This window comes from Oncorhynchus keta, chromosome 14, assembly GCF_023373465.1.
Source record: "Oncorhynchus keta strain PuntledgeMale-10-30-2019 chromosome 14, Oket_V2, whole genome shotgun sequence".
Taxonomy (NCBI): domain Eukaryota; kingdom Metazoa; phylum Chordata; class Actinopteri; order Salmoniformes; family Salmonidae; genus Oncorhynchus; species Oncorhynchus keta.
The window spans coordinates 27,839,585-27,865,916 of NC_068434.1; the positions used below are offsets into that span (position 1 = coordinate 27,839,585).

General features: G+C 40.6%; 1 protein-coding gene across 2 annotated transcripts in view; it reads left to right on the forward strand.

Annotated features, from left to right (window-relative positions):
- The window catches only part of LOC118393137 (solute carrier family 15 member 4-like), a 46,935-nt gene extending 25,842 nt beyond the window's left edge, over positions 1–21,093 (forward strand). For both annotated transcript variants that reach the window (XM_035785488.2, XM_035785487.2), the window contains exons 8-9: positions 6,203–6,361; positions 18,423–21,093. In XM_035785488.2, the coding sequence (XP_035641381.1) occupies positions 6,203–6,361; positions 18,423–18,589 (326 nt within the window). In that variant the 3' untranslated portion in view covers positions 18,590–21,093. The remainder of the gene's footprint in view (positions 1–6,202; positions 6,362–18,422) is intronic.
- The last annotated feature ends 5,239 nt before the right edge of the window (positions 21,094–26,332 follow it).

Consider the following 26,332-nt stretch of genomic DNA (forward strand, 5'->3'; position numbering starts at 1 on the left):
ATTACTATTTTGTACATAGGCTGGTACTCTAGGTTTGTTCCTGTAGACTTTCCATCACCATGGAGAAAAACCATGCACAATACAGTAATTGCCTTCATTGAGACATCAAGTGGTTTGTGATGATATGGCTCAGTTGGTAGAGCATGGTGCTTGCAAAGCTAGGGTTGTGGGTTTAATTCCCATGGGGGACCAATACAAAAACATATGAAAATGTATGCACTCACTACTGTAAATTTCTTTGGATATCAGCATCTAAAGTATTTCAAGAAACTGGAAAACTTATAAAGCAAGTATTTTTATATTCCACAAGTATTATCAGATTAACTGTTTTGTACAGATAATTATTTGAGTGTTTACAAATGCTGGTAAACACTCAAATACAAATGCATTTAGTTTTGAAAAATCAGCAGCGACCCCACCCCCAAACTACGTCCTGCGGCTATGACTGTTGGGTCGAGAAGACAACACGGCTACTCGTCAGACTCAATCTCACAGGCACAGACATGATTCAAGTCGCATCACCATGGTAACCTCCCGCCCTTAAAGGGGCAGGTGACATTTTCTCATTTGTGATATTTTGTTAGACTTTGGTCGCAAATAAAATTAAGCAATATACCACATTTGCACTACCATTCAAAGTTTGGGATCAGTTAGAAATGTATTTGTTTTTGAAAGAAGCACTTTTGTATTAAAATAACATCAAATTGATCAGAAATACAGTGTAGACATTGTTAATGTTGTAAATTACTATTGTAGCTGGAAACGCCTGATTACATTTTTTTTTTTAATGGAATATTTAGACAGGCGTACAGAGGGCCATTATCAGCAACCATCACTCATGTGTTTCAATGGCACGTTGTGTTAACTAATCCAAATTTATAATTTTAAAAGGCTAATTGATAATTTAGAAAACCCTTTTGCAATTATGTTAGCACAGTTGAAAACAGTTGTTCTGATTTAAAGAAGCAATAAAACTGGCTGCCTTTAGATTAGTTGAGTATCTGGAGCATCAGCATTTGTGTGGGGGGGTTACATGCTCAAAATGGCCAGAAACAAAGAACTTTCTTCTGCAACTTGTCAGTCTATTCTTGTTCTCAGAAATTAAGACTATTCCTTGTGAGAAATTGCCAAGAAACTGAAGATATCGTACAAAATGTCTCGCATGGAATAGCCATCATTTCTCAGAACAAGAATAGACGGACGAGATTCAGAAGAAAGGTATTTTTCTGGCCATGTTGAGCCTGTAATTGAACCCACAAATGCTGATGCTCCAGATACTCAACTAGTCTAAAGAAGGCCAGTTTTATTGCTTCTTTAATCAGAACAACTGTTTTCAGCTGTGCTAACATAATTGGAGAAGGGTTTTCTAATGATCAGTTAGCTAATACAAGTTTATCATTTTAAAAAGGCCAACACAACGTGCCATTGGAACACAGGAGTGATGGTTGCTGATAATGGCCCTCTGTATGCCTACAATAGTCATTTACAACATTAAAAATGTATACACTGTAGACTGTAAATTTGACTGTAACGTCCCAATTCTGTAACGTAACAGAATTGGGAGAAAGTCCTGGGGTCTGAAGACTTTCCGAATGCACTGTATGTGGGCTCAGTGTGTGGGCGTGGCAAAGATCAAAGAAGATGCTACAATATGGTTCTGTAGAGAATTATTATGCCAACATTCATATGTTCGAAAGTTAAACAAATTCACGCTGTTCTACTCAGAGAAAGTAAAGTTATGCTTTGAATCGTGGATATGAATTGTCAGTTGTGCAGAAATCCTTTGCATGTCAAATCTTTGTCATTCCTGTGTGTGGTGACACACTTGTCAACTGCAAAGCCTACAAGCACAAAATGACAGGCTATTTTCTTCTGCTTGCCCTTGATTGAACAACTGTTGCTCCTAGATATCTTTGAAGGTTGAGGTATTGTTAGATGTAGATATTACATAAGCTGTCCATTTTGACTCTACAAGCAGAGTGCCATTGAAATCAATAGAATCCTACCTCATTATTTTCTTTCTATTTCTCCTGAAATCATGATCATTACCAGGCTCGGGCTTCTGTTTCGGACAGATATCAATTACCTGGATGACTGGGGTTGTTGACACCTCTCTTCATGATTACGTTATCCTCCCATCTGTCTATTCGGTGCACTGTCATTGCAGTCACTTCGTCACCATATGTTTTTTTACATTTCATAGTTTCAAAAAACAAGTCCACGATGTCTATTGTATCATATAAGAGGAATCATTTTTTCCCACATTTTCTTCAACATGTCTTTCATACATAATCTATAATGTGTTAGTTATTGCTAGTTGTTTCTGGAGATTGTGTTTCTTCTCTTCCTTAGCCCAAAAATGTCATCTTCACAAAGGAGACCTTTAGTGAGTCAGTGTTTAGTCTTTGTATTGTGCCTCGTGGGGTAGGCTGAAATGTGAGCCAGACGACTGAGTGGTCTGCCAAAACATTCAACATTGTCTTGAGTGAAGCCCCCGGCATCCAGTCATCCACTTTCTTCTGGCACCCATAGACTGACTCAGTCTAAAGAAGTAGCTGTGACTGTGTCATGGCCATAAGCTCTGTGGATCCCCTAGATGCCATTACAATGGCCAACCATGTTGGTTGTTGTGGAAGGATTGGTGTCAATGCCAGCTCTGCCACCTTATGGACCTTGGAAGCATTTCTGCTTCCAACTTAAACTAGGACTCGTCCTAACCAGGGGAAAAAGACACTGTAGGTAGATGTTGTGTGGCTGAGGGCGGATGTAAAGACATTGCACAGATACAAAGAAAATGAACTAACCGGATTAAATCAATTGAACATGATTAAGTTATGTTTGGAACAGCGTACACATTGGTTTGCCCGAGGTGTCTATTAAAAAACCACTGGCAGTCACACTTTACTCCCATATCAGAATGCCCATGAAATTCAAATACAGACAGAAGAAAGCTGTGGGGAGCCCTAAAATAAACTTCCCCCACTGGGGATATCTTCAAGGAAAATTGGTTGACTGAATTGTGACATATGTCTGGAAAAACAGTTTCCCCTTGGTCTTATTCTGTTTGAATAAATCCTTTTAATACATCTACGTTCCCACCTCCCCCACTACAATTCCTTCAGCCTCAGAGGGACTAGGGTAATTCTGTGCTCATACACCACCCGCAGTTCTCCTGCTTTCAGGCACTAAGAATATACGAAAACTTTGCAAAATGTTCCCCTCTGGGATTTTTAATTATGTATTGCTCTTTTGAAAATGTTAAAGGCTAATGTTTTTTTTCCAAGAATGAAAAATCACCCCTGCAACACAGCCCTCGGGAGAAAGCTTAATAAAATATTTTAACTTTCTGGTTCCCTTTTGAATAATTCCGCCTCTTGGTGCAAGAAGGTCAGGCTGTTTTAGTTTTGCGTATGGTTGGGAAGCGGACATCATTATTATTCCATCTCGACTCATTGTATCCACCTCCACATAGACAAGTAGGGGATTCATTGAAAATTGTCCTGCAAATACCACTTTTTCACTACAGATCCCATTGTACTGCTGTGCATTGTCCGAGAAACCTCATGCATTCCCCCTATGATATGTAGGCTATTACAGCTTTTTTCATTTGCTGTGAAAAGGTTACCCGAGGATACAAATAAAGAAATGTTTTCAGGTGGAAACAAATGGAAAGGTCAGGTATGTTGTGGCAGAGTGTTTGACAGTCTAATAAAGTTTTCACCCCACATTATTTTTTTCTATTAGTAATGTTTTATTTTGTTTCAGGCCTCCCTCTGTATCGTAACAAGCTACGTCAGTCCCAGTCCAGATAACTGTGAGAGGAGTCATGTAGCGTAACAAGCTACAATAGTCCCAGTCCAGGTAACTGTGAGAGGAGTCATGTAGCGTAACAAGCTACAATAGTCCCAGTCCAGGTAACTGTGAGAGGAGTCATGTAGCGTAACAAGCTACAATAGTCCCAGTCCAGGTAACTGTGAGAGGAGTCATGTAGCGTAACAAGCTACAATAGTCCCAGTCCAGATAACTGTGAGAGGAGTCATGTAGCGTAACAAGCTACGTTAGTCCCAGTCCAGATAACTGTGAGAGGAGTCATGTAGCGTAACAAGCTACAATAGTCCCAGTCCAGATAACTGTGAGAGGAGTCATGTAGCGTAACAAGCTACAATAGTCCCAGTCCAGATAACTGTGAGAGGAGTCATGTAGCGTAACAAGCTACAATAGTCCCAGTCCAGATAACTGTGAGAGGAGTCATGTAGCGTAACAAGCTACAATAGTCCCAGTCCAGATAACTGTGAGAGGAGTCATGTAGCGTAACAAGCTACAATAGTCCCAGTCCAGGTAACTGTGAGAGGAGTCATGTAGCGTAACAAGCTACAATAGTCCCAGTCCAGGTAACTGTGAGAGGAGTCATGTAGCGTAACAAGCTACGTTAGTCCCAGTCCAGATAACTGTGAGAGGAGTCATGTAGCGTAACAAGCTACAATAGTCCCAGTCCAGGTAACTGTGAGAGGAGTCATGTAGCGTAACAAGCTACAATAGTCCCAGTCCAGGTAACTGTGAGAGGAGTCATGTAGCGTAACAAGCTACATTAGTCCCAGTCCAGGTAACTGTGAGAGGAGTCATGTAGCGTAACAAGCTACATTAGTCCCAGTCCAGGTAACTGTGAGAGGATTCATGTAGCGTAACAAGCTACAATAGTCCCAGTCCAGGTAACTGTGAGAGGAGTCATGTGTCGCATGCATTTTTTGGTACTTTTTCCCACAGAGGAAGGTGTAAAGAGGGCATTCTTAAAACCTTATGTTCTGAGACTCCATCAAAAATCGACTTCTCATTTATCTGACTTTCATTTCTTTGCATGTCCAGCCTTTATTTAGCTTCACAATGAAGTATTTTACCATTTTATTTTCAGGACAACCAGAGCTAGAAGTAGAACACAATCATTTTGACACAAACGTTTGCGTTCATTAGTCGTACTAACAAAAAAAAAGGTCAGCCAAAGCAAAACCCTGATAAATGAATTTATATAAATGCTGTAAGTAAAATTTTTGCTCACTGGGAAGTTAATATCCAACTAGTCAGAGATAAATGTGTGGCATTTGGAGTTTGACAGCCACTATGAGCTGATTATTGTATTATAGACACTATGTCCTGTGATTTCCTATAGTCTATGTGGAAGAACCATTTACCTTCTAATGACTTTTGTGTGGCTTGTGTCAAAACATTTTACACTTACATGTTCCTGTGAGTCTCAGCTTTTCATAGATGGCTTTTATTAATTTGCACTCTACAGACGTCCTTGTCTCAAACACAGCTCTAGCTCAGCCCCCGTTAATCACACAGACTAATGGTTAATATCTACGGATGAAGAAGAAAGATTAATCCAATGGTAGATAAACGCGTCAACGTTAGTGGGACTCATTGGATAACAGAGGCTCCCTAATCTCTCCTGACAGCTGCAGTCATAGGACCTCATTTGAAAAATCACAGGTTTGACGCGACATTTAATGATCAATGTCAGCTAGCAGGCAGGCAACTCTCATGGCAAAATAAAAACTATTTGATCCCCCCTCTTGCTCTCCCTCCCTCCCCCTCAATCCCCTCTGTCTCACAACACAAAATATTGAGGGACTTTTCCAGAAACAATAGCAGCTGAATAGGTGCTTCAGACTGGTAGCCTGCTGGGGGGAGAATAGCTTTACGTTTCACTGATATTTAGCAGTCAAACAATGCTGCAGTGGGCCAAAGCCTCCATCTCATGTATATACATTTGTCAAGTTGTTATGGATGAAAGGCCTGTTATTCTAATATAAATCTTATCTCTAAATTGGAGCTTTACAGTGATTCATTGGAGTTGATTCCGTAGTGATTGTCCCTTGGCTACTGTGTCAAGGTGGGACCCGTGGGTAATGAGTCATACTCACTGTGACACACAGTCTGCTGCTGACCACTATACTACAGCCACATTCACACATGGCCAATGGGCTGTCCTCTGCCAAAGTCATCGAAAACACTTTGAACTGTTCACCACCCCCAGCCAGGGTACAGATATGGATGTTGTTTGCCCAGAGTCTAGAAATGTGTTTGGATCAATGTTAGCATCAGTCAATGTTTACTCTGTATGGCCAGATGTACTGCATGAGGGTTGACTTGTTAGTATTTATAGTTTATTCGATGAGTTAAGTGTCTCTGTCTCCTCTTCCAGGTCTGGAGTTTGCCTACTTAGCTGCCCCCAAGTCCATGCAGAGTGCCATCATGGGGCTGTTCTTCTTCTTCTCTGGAATTGGCTCCTTCGTGGGTTCCGGCTTACTGTCCATAGTCTCCCTCAAGGGGATTGGCTGGATGTCCTCCCACAAGGATTTTGGTAAGAGCGCAAACGCACAGCCAATACAAGCTCTTAAAGCAGGTTCTTATGAAACAATGTTCATTACTCACGTTAGAGGAGGTGGACAGGCTCTTCAGAAAGAAGCAATGTGATTGAGAATGATGGTGCATTGTATCGACTCAGCCTGTATAATGATCTGTATACGGACTCTAGGGAAACCTGTCGGCGCAATGGGCCTTAAACAGCCTCTGAACTGCCATCACCACACTGGTCATTGATCTTTATGAACACAGTTTTCCGGGGATGATGAAAACTATGATATTATGCTTCTCATGCTCAATGTCTTGCGTTTTTATAGATGTTACTGTGAAATTGATTTGACAGGAACATCAGCAGTGTGACAAATGTACTGTTGCCCTCATATAGCAGAACACCGTATTGGCACTTGGATTACTTCAGCATGATTTAGTCTCACAACGTCAACATAAATGCATTTCCTGGGGGACAAGAACTTTCATGTCTCGTCCTGATTTTAAAATCTACTCAAGGAGTTAGTAAATTAGTTGATCCGAAGAAGACAAAATGACCTGGTTCAATTCCCTTGTTTCAACAGTGTTTTCCGTCATAAATAGAGATGTCAGACTAACAACAAAAGGTTTGTGTAACTCTGTCGTAGTGATAGAATAAACGGATGTGTTCCCTGGAGAGAGGAGCCTCCTGGCCCAAATGCACCTTCCTGGGAGTGTGCGGTAAATAAGACCACACTGTAAATTGTTTACCCATAAACACCTAATAGCTCATTAATACAGTGTGCCGACAGGTTGGGAGGTATTTTTGATGATGTAAGCACTTGGAGATGCTTGGCATGGCTTCCTAAATCCACCCCTTTCCTTCCCTAGGGGCTGTTTGTTTAGTAAGCATCATTTGATTGTTAAACAAGACCCCAGTTTGCCTGCGAGCTTTCTTTCTCTCGCTCTCTCTCCTTTTTGAAAAAGTCATTTAAAGAGAGACCGGACAGCATAAGGCGGTCGATCAAAGCTTTAGCCTCAAAGCCTGTCAGAAATCAGTTTGTTGTGCTGTTGTTATTTCCACTTACTTTACCGGTCTCTACCCCCCCCCAACCACCACCACACTCCTGTGACTCAGCGCTCTCATTTACATGGCTGAGGGATGTGTGAGGCGGAGGCGGAGTAAAGCATGGATTACTCGGCTCACCAAGCTCCTGTTTAGAGTGGTGCAGGCTTGGGGACAGACACCCAATATTAATCACAGGCTGGGGGCCTGATTACACAGCCCACTCCTCTTGAGTAAAGCTGCCACTTGGGCACACCAGAGAGCAGGCAAGCTAGCAAGCTACCTCCTTGGCATGCTGGAGGCTACTACTCACCTCTCTGTTGCACTACACCACCTCCTCCTCTGTCGCACTACACCACCTCCTCTCTTCTAATCCACACCACCTCCTCTCTTCTAATCCACACAAACTAGCAGCAGACATGCACAGGTAGAGAAACAACGTTAGATACATTGATACAGACAAAATCTGTCCAAATGTAAAAGCATATGCTTTTGGTAACTAGTATTTGTATTATGTATTCGACTTGGTGACGCCACATACTGTATGACTGGTCATTATCACATTCCTTTATGTGGTCCTAGAAAAGGCAGCCATCGTCTCCTCTGACGGAGACTGCAATGTGCTCAGTTAACCCCACGGGTAAAGTCAACGAAAGGTCAACCTTCTGCCTTTGCTTGTACACCTACAGATGGTTTATTCTGCTGAAACGGGTGCTCCTTTCAGTTGTTGCCCGATGTATTTATTCATACATCATTGACTTTTAGGAACACAGATGCATGATGCTCTGAGTATGTAGCTGCAGTCAAGACCAGGAAATTGCCTTTTATTTTTATTGTACCGATTTCAAGTCCTGACAGATCCAGGATCAGATGGCTGGGGATTTTGGACATTCACAGTTTGGGTTGAGACCCTCAAATCCTGCTCATGGACCATTGGGTGACGCTTAGTGAAATGTCAGTGTTTTAATGGGGGAGCAAAGGTTCCAGAAAAGGAGAAATGCTCAGAGCTATTCATCTTTCAAGAACTCTTGAGATTACAGCTACAGTATCTGGTATTCTTAATAATATGATGCACTGTATGTGGACAACTATTCGTCAAACATTTCACTCCAAAATCCTGGGCATTAATATGGAGTTGGTCCCCCCTTTGCTGCTATAACAGCCTCCACTCTTCTGGGAAGGCTTTCCACTAGATGTTGGAACATTGCAGCGGGGACTTGCTTCCAATCAGCCACAAGTATTAGTGAGGTTCGGCACTGATGTTGGGGGATTAGGCCTGGCTCGCATTCGGCGTTCCAATTCATCCCAAAGGTGGTCGATGGGGTTGAGGTCAGGGCTCTGTGCAGGCCAGTCAAATTCTTCCTCTACTGATCTCGACAAACCATTTCTGTATGGACCTCGTTTTTGTGATCAGGGGCATTGTCATGCTGAAACAGGAAAGGGCCTTCCCAACTGTTGCCACACGGTTGGAAATACAGAATTGTCTAGAATGTCATTGTATGCTGTAGCGTTTACATTTCCTTTCACTGGAATTAAGGGGCCTAGCCCAAACCATGAAAAACAGCCCCCAAACCATTATTCCACCTCCACCACATTTTTACAGTTGGGACTATGCATTCGGGTAGGTACAGTGGTTCCTCCTTTAAAAGTTGCAGCGTACTGCAGCGCAGCTTGTATGGTGCCACAGAATTCTATGGCATGTTATTTAAGTGTGAACCACTAGTACCATTAATACTAGTTAGTGCTAGTTTGACCACCAGACGGAATCTTTGAGAAGCATTTGGTAGCCTTTAATAATGGCTGTACTAGAGATTGCGGGCACGCGGGAGACCGGAGTTCATTTCCCGACAGGGAGGAAGGAGTAGGCTGTCCTTGTAAATACAAATTTGTTCTTAACTGACTTGCCTAGTTAAATAAAGGTTACACTATGAGCATAATTTAAACACCCTAATTTTCTAATTCTAGTCTAACTAATACCCAAACAGAGATTTTAATGAAAATAAAAATCGAATTGATTTTATCAAGACCAGTCGCCATGCTTGTCTCAGAGTAGTGCGAAACGGTGCTAAAATAGTTGTAGGCTATTGCTTCAAATCCTATTGCTTCTAACTTCATTATGCTCTTTAAATAAATAAGACCTACACCACTTTTAACAGCACATTACTCAATGCTAGTGAGACTCATGTTGCCTACGGTAGACCTACAGTATATCGAATAACATGACGTGACTCTCCGCCAATAATTACATAGAGGATTGGAGGATATTTCTGTAATTCAGTGATATTTATTCCTATAGTAATATGTTATGGATCCATGACTAAATAAACATTGGCATTTTGAAAGAGTATTTTTTTATCATTTTATTAATGAAAGCATAAAGATGCCATTTATTAGTTACGTTGTTTTAGTTTGAACCTGCAGACTGGCACTAAGAACAGAATAGCGGCAACGTTTCCCTAGTCGGCGCCATTATTAGTGCAATAACCCATAAAGTGTTGCCAGTATGGCGGGGTGGGGGTCCACCCCTTCCTCCTTCTCCCTTCCCCATGGGATAGGTCAGTCTTTTATGCACAGCTCTGTGCGGTCTACATTTTTTTTTTAAGGTCTTGGTTGATTTCTTTTGATTTTCCCATGATGTCAGGCAAAGAGGCAATGAGTTTGAAGGTAGGCCTTGAAATACATCCACAGGTACACCTCCAATTGACTCAAATGATGTCAATTAGCCTATCAGAAGCTTCTAAAGCCATGGCATCATTTTCTGGAATTTTCCAAGCTGTTTAAAGGCACAGTCAACTTCTGACCCACTGGAATTGTGAAACAGTGAATTATAAGTGAAATAATCTGTCTGTAAACAATTGTTGGAAAAATTACTTGTCATGCGCAAAGTAGATGTCCTAACCGACTTGCCAAAACTATAATTTGTGGAGTGGTTGAAAAACGAGTTTAAATGACTCCAATCTAAGTGTATGTAAACTTCCGAATTCATCTGTACATGTACTGTACATGTAAATACTACAGCAAAATGTCTCCCTATGAAAGGAAGAAAATCAGTTTTTTTTTAATTCTGTAAATGCCATCTGATCAACTCCCAATAACTTTAAATTTAACAATGAATCTAACAGCAGAAGCCTGTTATTTCCTTTAATTGTGTCAAAGTTCTGCATAGTGATTTCTCTATAGATAAGCTAATAATGGTATTGATAGATACAATTATCAATGTATTTATAATTACCGATACTCATGCTTGCTCTACTGAATCCTTTTCGTCTAGTCAATCCAGAAGTTTTGCAGCAGAATATGTTCAGGCACAGTTGAAAACATAACCTGCATTAATTCCCTTCACTAAATTAATTTTGTACCAGGAAATGGTATTGAATGCCTTGAAGTGTGAAACTGTTGGAACATTTGCATTGAGAGCTTAAATCTATTGATCAATTTAAAAAACCTTAAATGGATATTGACGTGATCCATCTCTGCACAACATGACTTGCTCAAATACAGTACAACAGCCCAGCCATACAGTGGCATGGTTATTGCCATACACTCTGTAAAAAAAGACCCTTCAGCTATGACTGATGACGATCTCAGGGGTCTGTGTTGTTGTTGTTATTATTATTATTATTATTATTGCATAATGAACTCGTGGTGGCTAGAATCATATTCGGTGGCAAACGGACACGAAGTTCCCTTCAGCGTCCCAACTCTGGGTAGCGCTGCGTTCCTCCTACATATCGATTGAGTTGCACTTTTCCCTCCCCTACTCAGCATTTGGCTGTTTTTAAATACTTGTAAAATATTAATGTGGTTCGTTAATGGTTTATACATGTTTTTTCTTTTGCTGCCGTAATTACCACACTTTTGAAAGTGCTTAGCAGCCAAGTGGGCTCTGGGGGGCAGGCAGACTAATGAAATTCGGTAAGTACCATTACAAAAAATGTAAACCTTGCGCAATTTTTCAAACACACCCCATAAACATGTTTTTCGCTAATCAGTCGTCCCCTGATATTCCCCCGGAGCCAGTTATATAACTTATTCTCCAGTGATGTTTATTGAATCTATAAAATACTACACAATTAAGGTCAATGAATGGGGTGCTCTTTCACCTCCAACATGGATTCATTCAGCTGCAAGGATATGCATATTCTTGGTACCATTTGAAAGGAAACACTTTGAAGTTTGTGGAAATGTGAATTGAATGTAGGAGAATATAACACAATAGGTCTGGTAGAAGAAAATACAAATACAACATTTCTACCACCATTTTTGTAATGCAAGATAAATAATTCCGATACACTGCTGCCATCTTGTGGCCAACTGTGCAAAGTTTCAGATGGATAACTTGAAGAATGACTGACCGACAAGAATTTTAGTGTGAAGTCCCCAGAGACATTTGGGCAAATCGTGAAGGAGACATTCACATTCATATTCCATTTTTCTGCAAGAATATCGTCAAATCTGTACACTTCAACTTTGATTTAGCTTTCCAAGTATTAGTAGCCATATCATATGTTAAACATTTGCAAAACAACCAGTTTTCATAACTTCATAACTCTGAATATCCTTACTTTTTTGTCCAAAATTAAAAGGTATGCTGTCGTACAAGGTTAGCACCTACATTTTACCACATGTACATGAACTCCGGATACTCCCGTAAAGCCCAGCTCATTGGCTATCTAGCTAGCTTTGTTTGACCCTGATTTGACAACGATACAGCCGTTCAAGTGATGACGTGCCATGAAGGCGGCGCTCTCTGACCAAATATGGTGTCCTACAGGATGTACTACACCCCTAGTGAAGTCTTGTCACCTTCTAGGATCTCTGAGGAATAGATGGGAAGGAACGTGATTTGACTCGTTCAAACAGGGTTTAGGGACAGATTCCTTTCTTTGCAAATTGAACGAGTGGTAATACAAAATCGATCGTGTGTGCTATATGAACCTTTTTTTAGGATATGAAAATGGATTTTATGTAACAAAATTACACGTCATGTTATCTCTAGGACCCTTTGGATGATAACTCAAAGCAAGATTTCAGAATGTAACTACACATTTAACCTTCAGAGGTGAATTTTCAAACCTATCGTGTTGAAGAAGTGGTTTGTTAGGAGCTCTCAAACAATAGCATGGCATTTTTTCGCAGTATTAGCTACTGTAAATTGGACAGTGCAGTTATATGAACAAGAATTTAAGCTTTCAGCCAATATAAGACACTTCAATGTACCGACGTGTTGTTTCTCTAAAATCTGCGATGTTGATAACGCGCTGAATGATTTACAACTGTCCCATTGACGTAATGCCGATCCTTAAGTTAAGGTCAATGAATGGGGGTGTTGTTTCCCCTCAACATGTATTTATTCAGCTGCAGTTCTGCCTTGGCCTCTGCTCTCCCAGTCCCCTTAACTTCTCTAGGGTTAGGGGGCAGCATTTGGAATTTTGAATAAAAAGCGTGCCCAAATTAAACTGCCTTCTACTCAGGCCTAGAAGACAGGATATGCATATAGTTTGGATAGAAAACACTCTAAAGTTTCCAAAACTGTTAAAACAATGTCTGTGAGTATAACAGAACTGATTTGGCAGGCGAAAACCTGAGAAAAATCCATTCAGGAAGTAGGATTTATTTTTGTTGTTGTAGTTTTCTATTCAATGCCATTACAGTATCCATTGACTTAGGACTCAAATTGCAGTTCCTATGCCTTCCAGTAGATGTCAACAGTCTTTAGAAATAGTTTCAGGCTTGTATTCTGAAAAATGAGGGAGTAAGAGCAGTCTGAATGAGTGACAAGGCAGGGTCCAGAGGTTTTTCATGCGCACGACCGAGAGAGTGCCTTTCTTGTTTACCTTTTAACGTCGTTATTGTCCTGTTTAAAAATTATCGATTTATTTAGGCTAAAATCAACCTGAGGGTTGAATATAAACATCGTTTGACATGTTTCTATGAACTTTACGGATACAATTTGGATTTTGTGTCTGTTGTGACTGCGTTTGAGCCTGTGGATTACTGAAGAAAACGCGCAAACAACTTGGTTTTCGGATATAAAGAGCGACTTTATCGAACAAAATAAACATTTATTGAATAATTGAATGTCTTCTGAGTGCAACCATATGAAGATCATCAGGTAAGGTAAGTGATTAAATTTTATCTCTATTTCTGACTTGTGTAACTCTTCTACTTGGCTGGTTACTGTTTGTAATGATTTGTCTGCTGGCCTATGTTCTCAAATAATCGTAAGGTATGCTTTCGCCGTAAAGCATTTTTGAAATCTGACACTGTGGTTGGATTCACAAGAAGTTCATCTTTAAACCTATGTAAAATAGTTATCTTTTCTGAATTTTTATAATGAGTATTTCTGGATTTGAATTTGGCGTTCCGCAATCTCACTTGGTTTTGTCCCACATACCCTAGAGACGTTAAAGCCATCAACCATGTTTAATTAAAGCTGTGCTTTCAGACTCTGAGTGTCAGCTATCGATTTTGAAATACAAGCAGCAGACTCTCTGCCTGTATACCCATACCCCCTGTGCTAGCCTTCTGTGCGCACTGTTTTATTCCCTATGAATTATTCAACATTACTTCAGAATCTATTCAAATCAAATCAAATTTTATTTGTCACATACACATGGTTAGCAGATGTTAATGCGAGTGTAGCGAAATGCTTGTGCTTCTAGTTCCGACAATGCAGTAATAACCAACAAGTAATCTAACTAACAATTCCAAAACTACTGTCTTATACACAGTGTAAGGGGATAAAGAATATGTACATAAAGATATATGAATGAGTGATGGTACAGAGCAGCATAGGCAAGATACAGTAGATGGTATCGAGTACAGAATATACATATGAGATGAGTATGTAAACAAAGTGGCATAGTTAAAGTGGCTAGTGATACATGTATTACATAAGGATGCAGTAGATGATATAGAGTACAGTATATAAGTATGCATATGAGATGAATAATGTAGGGTATGTAAACATTATATTAGGTAGCATTGTTTAAAGTGGCTAGTGATATATTTTACATTTCCCATCAATTCCCATTATTAAAGTGGCTGGAGTTGAGTCAGTGTGTTGGCAGCAGCCACTCAATGTTAGTGGTGGCTGTTTAACAGTCTGATGGCCTTGAGATAGAAGCTGTTTTTCAGTCTCTCGGTCCCAGCTTTGATGCACCTGTACTGACCTCGCCTTCTGGATGATAGCGGGCAGTGGCTCGGGTGGTTGTTGTCCTTGATTATCTTTGTGGCCTTCCTGTAACATCGGGTGGTGTAGGTGTCCTGGAGGGCAGGTAGTTTGCCCCCGGTGATGCGTTGTGCAGACCTCACTACCCTCTGGAGAGCCTTACGGTTGTGGGCGGAGCAGTTGCCGTACCAGGCGGTGATACAGCCCGCCAGGATGCTCTCGATTGTGCATCTGTAGAAGTTTGTGAGTGCTTTTGGTGACAAGCTGAATTTCTTCAGCCTCCTGAGGTTGAAGAGGCGCTGCTGCGCCTTCTTCACGATGCTGTCTGTGTGAGTGGACCAATTCAGTTTGTCTGTGATGTGTATGCCGAGGAACTTAAAACTTACTACCCTCTCCACTACTGTTCCATCGATGTGGATAGGGGGGTGTTCCCTCTGCTGTTTCCTGAAGTCCACAATCATCTCCTTAGTTTTGTTGACGTTGAGTGTGAGGTTATTTTCCTGGCACCACACTCCGAGGGCCCAAGGTATTCCTCTTGTCCAGATGGGTTAGGGCAGTGTGGTTGAGATTGCATCGTCTGTGGACCTATTTGGGCGGTAAGCAAATTGGAGTGGGTCTAGGGTGTCAGGTAGGGTGGAGGTGATATGGTCCTTGACTAGTCTCTCAAAGCACTTCATGATGGCGGAAGTGAGTGCTACGGGGCGGTAGTCGTTAAGCTCAGTTACCTTAGCTTTCTTGGGAACAGGAACAATGGTAGCCCTCTTGAAGCATGTGGGAACAGCAGACTGGTATAGGGATTGATTGAATATGTCCGTAAACACACCGGCCAGCTGGTCTGCGCATGCTCTGAGGGCGCGGCTGGGGATGCCGTCTGGGCCTGCAGCCTTGCGAGGGTTAACACGTTTAAATGTTTTACTCACCTCTGCTGCAGTGAAGGAGAGTCCGCATGTTTTCGTTGCAGGCCGTGTCAGTGGCACTGTATTGTCCTCAAAGCGGGCAAAAAAGTTATTTAGTCTGCCTGGGAGCAAGACATCCTGGTCCGTGACTGGGCTGGTTTTCTTCTTGTAGTCCGTGATTGACTGTAGACCCTGCCACATACCTCATGTGTCTGAGCCGTTGAATTGAGATTCTACTTTGTCTCTATACTGACGCTTGGCTTGTTTGATAGCCTTGCGGAGGGAATAGCTGCACTGTTTGTATTCGGTCATGTTACCAGTCACCTTGCCCTGATTTAAAAGCAGTGGTTCAGGCTTTCAGTTTCACGTGGATGCTGCCACCAATCCACAGTTTCTGGTTACGGAATGTTTTAATCGTTGCTATGGGAACGACAATGCACGTTCTAATGAACTCGCACACCGAATCAGCGTATTCGTCAATGTTATCTGACGCAATACGAAACATATCCCAGTCCACGTGATGGAAGCAGTCTTTGAGTGTGGAATCAGCTTGGTCGGACCAGCGTTGGACAGACCTCAGCGTGGGAGCCTCTTGTTTTAGTTTCTGTCTGTAGGCAGGGATCAACAAAATGGAGTCGTGGTCAGCTTTTCCGAAAGGAGGGCGGGGCAGGGCCTTATATGCGTCGCGGAAGTTAGAGTAACAATGATCCAAGGTTTTTCCGGCCCTGGTTGCGCAATCGATATGCTGATACAATTTAGGGAGTCTTGTTTTCAGATTAGCCTTGTTAAAATCCCCAGCTACAATGAATGCAGCCTCAGGATGTATGGATTCCAGTTTGCAAAGAGTCAAATAAAGTTTTGTTCAGAGCCATCGATGTGTCTGCTTGGGGGGGAATATTCTTTGGTGTTTTACTTACATTTTAAACATGTCCCAGCTTGAGTGAGGTGGGGAGCATCAACTAACAAGGCCTGAGATGGAAAAAGATGTAGTGTTTGGCTCCTCCATGCTATTTCTACACTGATACACTGGTGGAGCTTTACCTATTGTAGAATCACAAAATGACTGTCGCCAGTCTAATCAGGAGAGAAATTTCCTGTCCTTTTGAATGTTAGATGAAATGTTTTCAATGAGTGAAATTACATTCACATAGATGGGCAGCGCTGTTCAATCGTATGTAATTTCTAACTACATGGTTTAAGGTCCAATGCAGCCGTTTTTCTCTATCAAATCATTTCTGAATAACAATTAAGTACCTTACTGTGATTAGTTTTCAGTAAAGATGGTCAAAAAGGAAAAAAAAGCTTCTTAGCCAAGAGAAATTTCTCATGCAAGAATTTTACTAGGACTGTCTGGGAGTCGTCTGAGGTGGAGAGCGGAAAACTGAAAATGTGCAGTTATTGGCAGAGGTTTGGAACAGCCGTCAAATGAATAGCTGTGATTTGCATTAGAAGTGCTTCTGGCTGTACAGCAAGGCCAGTAAACCAGACTGCCAGGGGTGGAAAGCTTCTCTAATGCCAACAAAATTGTCAGACAATGTTCCGTTTTTAAGTTTCAAAATGGAGGATTTACTGCAGCTGTCGGCTTTTCCCTTCATGTCAAACTATAGCGGGGGAAAAACAAGATTTTGTTTAGAAATCCCCTCCAGTGTTTGTTTGAATAGGGACAACTAATTAGCAGTGCCAACATTCAGAAGTAAAGACTGCAATAGCTGGGTGCAAATATAAACCTCGGGAAGAGGCTTCTTAGTAATGATCCACTGCTGAAACTGGAGCCTGGTGATATTTAACTGAGAAAGAAGGATTCCAATTTATCTTATTAAGACCGAAGGGTAATATTGTCTTGGACAATTTGAATTCTATACTACTACAGATACAAGATGGTGGTATGGTTTGCATAGGGTTGCTGACCAGTCAGTTTGTACTGAAAATAGTCACATTTTCTATGACATGCTGTGCCAGTGTCTCCAATACACACACACACACACACACACACAGCTTCTATTTCAATCCCACTAAGCCAGAGTGAAGGTCAAACAAGGAAGTGAGCATCATTGTGATTTTAGCTTTTTATTGTATGTGTTCCTCTGAGGAAACAGTCCTTTAATAATTGTGTTGAGACTCCCTGCCTCGCCTTACAGCTGAGGGTCCAGACTGTTCTGTTATTTCTCAAGCTTAAATCCCATATCCTCAATAATGGCCTCCATATGATCATTGAAGTGTGGGGTCAAACTGCATCGAACATCTCATAAGTAAATAAGACCAGACGAAAGCAGCTTCCCTCTGCACTTTAACAGAGCTGTTTCTTCTCATGCACAAGCCACTTCAGACAGATCTCCTTTCATTTATCTGGAAAGAGTGAGCTAAACATGAAAACAGAACCACTTTTGTTGCCATGTGACATTGCCAGGTTATGCCCATGCAGATGTAGGGTCTTAAGTTATAAAATTTTGTTGGTGTGGTGTATTTGAGTTTTACAAATGCTTCTAAAGTTTGTAATTTCCACTAACAAATTTGACTTGATTTGCCCTAACCAAAAATGTATCAACCCCTACAAAAATGTCCGTTCCATTATAATCCACACAATTAATACATTTTTCCTGTTACTGCAGGATTATTTTCCTGCTGTAGCAAATGGGCTCAAATTAAGATCCTACATCTGTATACCTGAATCAACAGTATGCATCCCTTTAATGTGGAACACTGCTTTGTGATGTTGCAGTCATGCTCCCATCCATCTGACCCTTTCTCCCTCTCTGCAGGTTGCATCAACCACTGCTGTTTGTCATGTTTTGCTCTTTCAATACCCCTTATTTATTGTGACTCGCGATTTATGACATCTGCATCATACCCTCTTCTCTTTCCATCTCTTCCTCTCTGCAGGTTCTTGTGGTGTCTGTTTCTGAGATGTTGCACTGCTTTCTGTCATAATGCCCTGTGCCCCTCTCCCTTCCTCTAGGTAACATCAATGACTCCCAGCTCAACTACTACTTCTTCCTGCTAGCGGGGATCCAGGGCCTCACCCTGCTGGTCTTCCTCATCGTGTCAGTCAAGTACGACAAACAGAAGAGTAGTAGAGCAGGAAGTCAGAGGCAGGGTATCACTTCGTCTTGGTCCCATGACTGACCCCTGTCCATCTGACCTCACCCTACCTGCCTTAGTTTGTAGTAGTTAGTGCCAGAACACCTGCCTGATTTGGTACTGGACTCACTAAAAACATGACATTTCAATACAGCTATGACCGGAAGTTACTTTTCGAAGCAGGTTAAGAGAGCATTTTATCCAACTCTAACCCTTTTCCTAACCTTAACCTAATTCTCCTAACCTGCTATGTTAATTCTCCTAACCTGTTGTTTTTAGGGAATCTTGATTTGGTACCGGATAGAGTTTGTTCTTTTTACTTAATGGGTTTGTAAGATTATTAAATTTTCAAAGCAAAAAAATATTTTTACCGTACACTCTCACATCCCTCACAGGAGATCAAGTTCATCTTAATGTATATTTATTGTACAGTACCTTATTTAAAACATCATTACTGTGTTTGTTCAGGGTTCCCTTGAATATGAATGGTGTAATGTTCAATAATTTAAACCAATTATTTAATGTAAACTGATCAAATTAATTCCAAATAGCTCACTCCTATTGTCAGATAAGTAAGCATTACACGACTGTGGCCTTTTCACTGGTGCCATAGATCAATGAACAATTTTAAACAAGGCACACCATTTTAAGAAACTTTGGGGCTTCATCAACTGACTGATCAGATTTGTACTCTTGTTTGTTTTCTTTGATCATTTGCACTAGAGGAATTGTGCCATATTCACACTGTAATGGACATTATTCAATTGTGATTAGGGGCTTGGTGTTTGCTATATTACTTGTATAAACTTGTTTCTGATTGGCATGTATAGATTAAATAGAACTTTCTTTTTTTTGCTAACCATTATTTTCACTTACTGTATGTGTTTTCAATATGGAGCTATGTTTTCAGTCTTTAATTTTGATGTCATACTGTTGCTTATACACTGAGTGTACAAAACATTAGGAACACCTTCCAAATATTGAGTTGCACCCCATTTTGCCCTCAGAACAGCCTCAATTCTGGACTCTACAAGGTGTCAAGTGTGCCACATGTTGACTCCAATACTTCCCACAGTTGTCAAGTTGGCTGGATGTCCTTTGGGAGGTGGACCATTCTTGACACACAGGGGACTGTGTCAAACACAAACCAGTGCACCTGGCACCTACTACCATACCCCGTTCAAAGGCAATTGTGTCTTGCCCATTCACATACACATTCCATGTTTCAATTGTTTCTAGGCTTAAAAATCATTCTTTAACGTGTCTCCTCCCCTTCATCTACACCTGATTTTGAAGTGGATTTAACAAGTGACATCAAGAAGGGATCCTGGTCAGTCTGTCATGGAAAAGGGGGGCGTTCCACATTTTTTTGTACACTGTGTATACATGCACTTTGTCTTTTAGCCGTTGATCTAGAGTTACTTAAATATCAAATGTATTTCTTTAATTAAACGTGCCTGCTAAATCCATGAATAACGTTTAGACTACTACTTTTCGACTATGCAATGATTTAATCAAACTTTAATATGATTACAAAAAAATGTATATATTGCCAGTTGGTTCAAATTGAAAACTATTTTGGTATATTTACCATCATTTACTCAGAATAATCATCCCTAGCCAGCAATGGCACAATGTCGTGTTATTCTGTGATTGCTGCAGCAGAAAACAACGTGAATTGTATCGTGAAAGTAAATGTTTTCATTAAGTTGACATTAGTTCAGACTGAACCACAATTTTAGAGTTACCGGTTTCTTTATGCACTTGGGGTGACGGTTAAGATGAAAATGTTAATTTGCAGTATTAGTCTGACTGTTGACAATGTCTAGCCTCAGATTTGGATGTGTTAATGGATGTCTGTAGTCACCACATGGTGTCCTTATGGACTTTTAAATACTGTAGCTTTTGGGGGTTGTGACTGTGTACTTATCATATGGTAGACAATGTTCAGAGCACTCCATGTAGTTGGTATATTTCACCCCAGTCAAAGCTCTTTAATCATTGACTCTGGCACTACAAAACTATGTATGTTCTGTTAAATAGCAAGATCCACAATGTGTTTTTTCCTTTACCCGACAAGTGATTGTTTAGGAGTGATCTGCAGGTTTGCTTTACCTACAGTAGACCTAAGTGCAGAACGTTCGAGCTGAAAGTAAGGTATTTTACAAACCAAAATCTACTCGGGGTTCAAGGGAGGTAGAATAATTGAATTCTTAAAGAATACCAATACAATTGTTTAGAAGAGTTAGTTAACTGTCTTTGAGATCTCATGAAGTACAGTTGTTTACAGATTCTCAGGTTGGTGGCTTGAATTGACCTTTTTAGCTAACACATTGAAACCATTTACTAACTCATTGACAATGGCTGAAAACATTATTTTGGCTGTTTTATTATAGTGTTTGTTGGATGAATGGTGGTTATTTTTTGTGTCAACTTAACAGCTTTTGAAGAAACCTTTTCTGAAAATGTATTCTGTTTTAATTATGCTGGAGCATTGGTCTTTAATGTTTTTTGTGAGGTTATTTTTGCTAATAAAATATTAAAATCTGTCTTTTATACATTCGATTCTCTAAGGGAAACACTTTGTTTGAGATTGCTTATCCTTTAGGACTTGTAATGATTGTTGTCTATTTTAAAGATGGGTAAATAACAAACCATAAGCATTTTAGTCATATTGATGCTGTATGTTTTACAACTATGTTAACTGTTATGGTAGCATGAGCATTAGCATATATTTGCCATAGTCAGGGTTATATTATTTATCAATTACGGTAAGCCTCTTCCAGTCCTTTGTTACCCTGGTATTCCTCTTGGACATGGGAGACACCCGCTGGCAGGTTGGCATAGAGTAGTTTGCATAACACAGAGCTCTTATTGTGACTCATGGGTGAAATTTAGCATTTCCAGTGAGGCGAATGCATGTTTCATCAGACCGGGATTGAAATTGGCACGTCCCCACAAATCATGTGTTAATGCTTAGGCCTTACAGCCGAGGCAACAACTCCGGGCTGTTTCCTGTATAGTAAATTAGATAGAGTCTGGTGGTTAGATTCAGACCACACACGCGTGTCAGAACAGACAGCTTGATGTTTGAACTTAACACAATGCCTCCAGGTTGTAGCTGTGTGGCCGCTTCTTTCTCACAAGATGACTTTTTGGCAGATATGAGTGGTTATGGAGGAAGTCTTGAAGGGCAATAACATTGAAAAATACTGAATAATTGAGATATTGCTTTTGAGGTTCTGGGTTTAGGTCAGATTTATAGGCCAGGCTTTACAAAGCAGTAGAGTTGTCGTGCTGTAAGCTATTTATGAGTCAATTGTTTCTGTGTATTTCTATTCATTATCCAGACCAGGTATTCCCAAACTGGGGTATGCACAATGCCGTCCAGGGGTACGCCAAATAAAAATGTGATTCACATTTTATTTTTAAACACTTACACATTTTCAAGCAACGGGGCTATACATTTGGGTGATTTTTATTTTTTATATATCTTTTACATTTCTCACCTGAGTAGCCTCGTTTCACTACCAAAAATAAAATTAAACCATCTATTGTTCAGCGAAATAACAACTCAATGTCAAATACAGGTAGCCTAGTCAAATAATGAACATTCCATCACATTAACCGTTATTCTCTTGCGGGAATTCCACAAACGGTCCGTATGTAGACAAGCATAGCTACTGCTCGTGTTGGTATCTGTACTGATGAGGCAAAAGCCATGACAGGGAGACATAGTGGAGTGGTAACGCACATGCAAGCAGTTGCTCCTGATGCCACTTGGGTACACTGTAGCATCCACTGAGAGGCTCTTGCTGCAACGCCCCTGAACTCTCATGTATTTTCTGCACTATGCAAGTATATGGGCAGTGACCATGTAACACTTTCACAACATACAGAAGTGCACTGGTTATCAAGGGGCAAAGTATTGACATGTTTTTTTTAATTGAGAGACTAGCTTAAAGTTTTCTTTACTGACCATTTTCATTTGACTGACCGCTTACATGATGAATCTAGGATTACAGGGACTGTGCAACTATATTCAATGTGCAGGAAGAAATTGAGGCTATGATTAAGAAGTTGGAGCTCTTCTCTGTCTGCATTAACAAGGACAACACACAGGTCTTTCCATCATTGTAAATTTTTTTTGTCAAATGTGATATAGTGAAGCACCTGATAAATGCTGATAAAACATTTTTCTATTGACCTAATGGACACATGCTCAAACTTGCACACACTTTTCATAGACTTAAAGTAGCAATCTTGTCACGGATCCCTCCAAAACGTTCATTACGCACACCTGTCCCATATTCCCACAGATTAGTATTTGTATTAAGTGTGTCCTTTGGTTTCCATTGGGCTGTCCATTATTGTTACAATGTCCGTTGGTGTGTGTGAGTACCTGTGCTGTGTGTTTTGGCTTTCGTGCCATTGTGGTTTGCGCAGGTGATTATGGGTCTCGTCCTGTGTGTTAATCCTTGTTAATCCTTTTGTTTGGGTTTCAACCCTGTGTTTTGTTACGTGTTTGTTTGGTTTTTGTCCCCATGCCCTGCACCTGTCTCCCAAATAATTTATGCCAGCGTGACATATCTGTAGTTGCTACATCTACTTTTGTACTTGTAAATTGTACACTGCTCAAAAAAATAAAGGGAGCATTAAAATAACACATCCTAGATCTGAATGAATGAAATATTCTTATTAAATACTTTTTTCTTTACATAGTTCAATGTGCTGACAACAAAATCACACAAACATTTTCAATGGAAATCAAATGTATCAACGCATGGAGGTCTGGATTTGGAGTCACACTCAAAATTAAAGTGGAAAACCACACTACAGGCTGATCCAACTTTGATGTAATGTCCTTAAAACAAGTCTAAATGAGGCTCAGTAGTGTGTGTGGCCTCCATGTGCCTGTATGACCTCCCTACAAAGCCTGGGCATGCTCCTGATGAGGTGGCGGATGGTCTCCTGGGGGATCTCCTCCCAGAACTGAACTAAAGCATCCTCCCAATTGCTCCTGGACAGTCTGTGGTGCAACGTGGCGTTGGTAGATGGAGCGAGACATGATGTCCCAGATGTGCTCAATTGGATTCAGGTCTGGGGAACGGGCGGGCCAGTCCATAGCATCAATGCCTTCCTCTTGCAGGAACTGATGACACACTCCAGCCACATGAGGTCTAGCATTGTCTTGCATTGGGAGGAACCCAGGGCCAACCGCACCAGCATATGGTCTCACAAGGGGTCTGAGGATCTCATCTCGGTACCTAATGGCAGTCAGACTACCTCTGGCGAGCACATGGAGGGCTGTGCCCCCCCAAAGAAATGCCACACCATGACTGACTGCAAAACCACTCCTTTATTGGGGGTGTCTTGCTAAATGCCTATCATTTCCACCTGTTGTCTATTCCATTTGCACAACAGCATATGACATTTATTGTCAATCAGTGTGGCTTCCTAAGTGGACAGTTTGATTTCACAGAAGTGTGATTGACTTGGAGTTACATTGTGTTGTTTAAGTGTTCCCTTTATTTTTTTGAGCAGTGTATATACAGTACCAGTCAAAAGGTGGGATACACCTACTCATTCAAGGGTTTTTATTTTTTACTATTTTCTACATTGTGAAATAATAGTGAAAGCATGAACTATGAAATAACACATATGTAGTAACCAAAAAAGTTACAAATCTAAATATATTTTATACTTGAGATTCTTCAAAGTAGCCACCCTTTGCCTTGACAGATTTGCACTCTTGGCATTCTCTCAACCAGCTTCATGAGGAATGCTTTTCCAATAGTCTTGAAGGAGTTCTCACATATGCTGAGCACTTGTTGGCTGCTTTTCCTTCACTCTGCGGTCCAACTCATCCCAAACCATCTCATTTGGGTTGAGGTCGGGTGATTGTGGAGGCCAGGTCACCTGATGCAGCAATCCATCATTATTTTTGTTAAAAAGCCCTTACACAGCCTTACACATTGTCCTGTTGAAAAACAAATGATAGTCCCACTAAGTGCAAACCAGATGGGATGGTGTACAGCTGCAGAATGCTGTGGTAGCCATGCTGGTTAAGTGTGTCTTGAATTATAAATAAATCAGACAGCGTCACCAGCAAAGCACCCCCACACCATTACACCAGCGGTTGGAACCAAAACCCTCAAATTTGGACTCATCAGACCAAAGGACAGATTTCCACCGGTCTAATGTCCATTGCTCGTGTTTCTTGGCCCAAACATGTCTTCTTATTATTGGTGTCCTTTTAGTAGTGGCTAATTTTCAGAAACTTGACCATGAAGGTCTGATTCATGCAGTCTCCTCTGAACAGTTGATGTTGAGATGTCTGCTACTTGAACTCTGTGAGATGCAATCTGAGGTGCAGTTGATTTCCGAGGTTGGTAACGCTAATGGACTCATCCTCTGACGCAGACGTAACTCTGGGTCTTCCTTTCCTGTGGCAGTCCTCATGAGAACCAGTTTTGTCATAGCGCTGGATGGGTTTTGCGACTGCACTTGAAGAAACTTTCAAAGTTCTTGACATTTTCCACATTGACTGACCCTCATGTCTTAAAGTAAAGATGGACTGTTGTTTCCCTTTGCTTATTTGAGCTGTTCTTTCTATAATATGGACTTGGTCTTTTACCAAATAGGGTTATCTTCGGTATACCACCCCTACCTTGTCACAACACAACTGATTGGCTCAAATGCATTAAGAAGGAAAGAAATCACACAAATTGACATTTAACAAGGCCCACCTGTTAATTGAAATACATTCCAGGTGACTACCTCATGAAGCTGGTTGAGAGAATGCCAAGTGTGTACAAAGCTGTCATCAAGGAAAGGCTGGCTAATTTGATGTATCTCAAATATAAAATATATTTTGATTTGTGTTAACACTTTTTTTGGTTACAGCATGATTCCATGTGTGTTATTTCATAGTTTTGATGTATGCACTAATGTTCTACAATGTAGAAAATGGTCAAAATAAAGAAACTCTTGAATGAGTAGGTGTGTCCAAACCTTTGGACACACCTACTCATTCAAGATTTTGTGTTTTACCTGAGCATGACCCCAAAACTAAGGACTTATTAGCCAGCCCTACTCTGTTTATGAATTCCAGTCATTTATTGGAATGAGTGAAATTCTGATAGACTTTGGTTTTTAATGTAAAGATATAATTTAATCGTGTTATTATTTGTAGGAGAAAGCGATGGTTTTGAAGAAGCCTACATAACCAACCCATAAAGTAAAATGTTACATCCATATATGGCCAGCTATGTAAACTTTAACATGATTTATCCTGCAATAGATGTCGTTCAATTGGTAACATACATTCTTGCCTTCTTCTAATGCCTCTTAAAGGGAGAGTAATCTAAAAATAACGGAATGCGATCTCATTACTGAGTTTGGGTAATCCAAAAGTTATGTTACTGATTACAATTTTGGACAGGTAACTAGTAACTAACGGATTACATTTAGAAAGTAACCTACCCAACCCTGTTATCAAACACCCTCACTAACGATAATTGAGTCTTGCAGTTGTAATTATTGAGTAAGATGGTATTATCTCACATTTTCTCACATGTTGTTCATTAAGATTGGGACCATTAAAACCTTTTAATTGCTTGAGCCTTAAAGGCTGTGTTTACACAGGCATTCTAATTCTGATCTTTTTTCCACTAATTGGTCTTTTGACCAATCACATCAGATCTTTTTCAGAGCTTATCTAATTGGTCAAAATAATAATACACTAGTAATTTAGTGTTCATACCAATGATTTATATACATCACTTG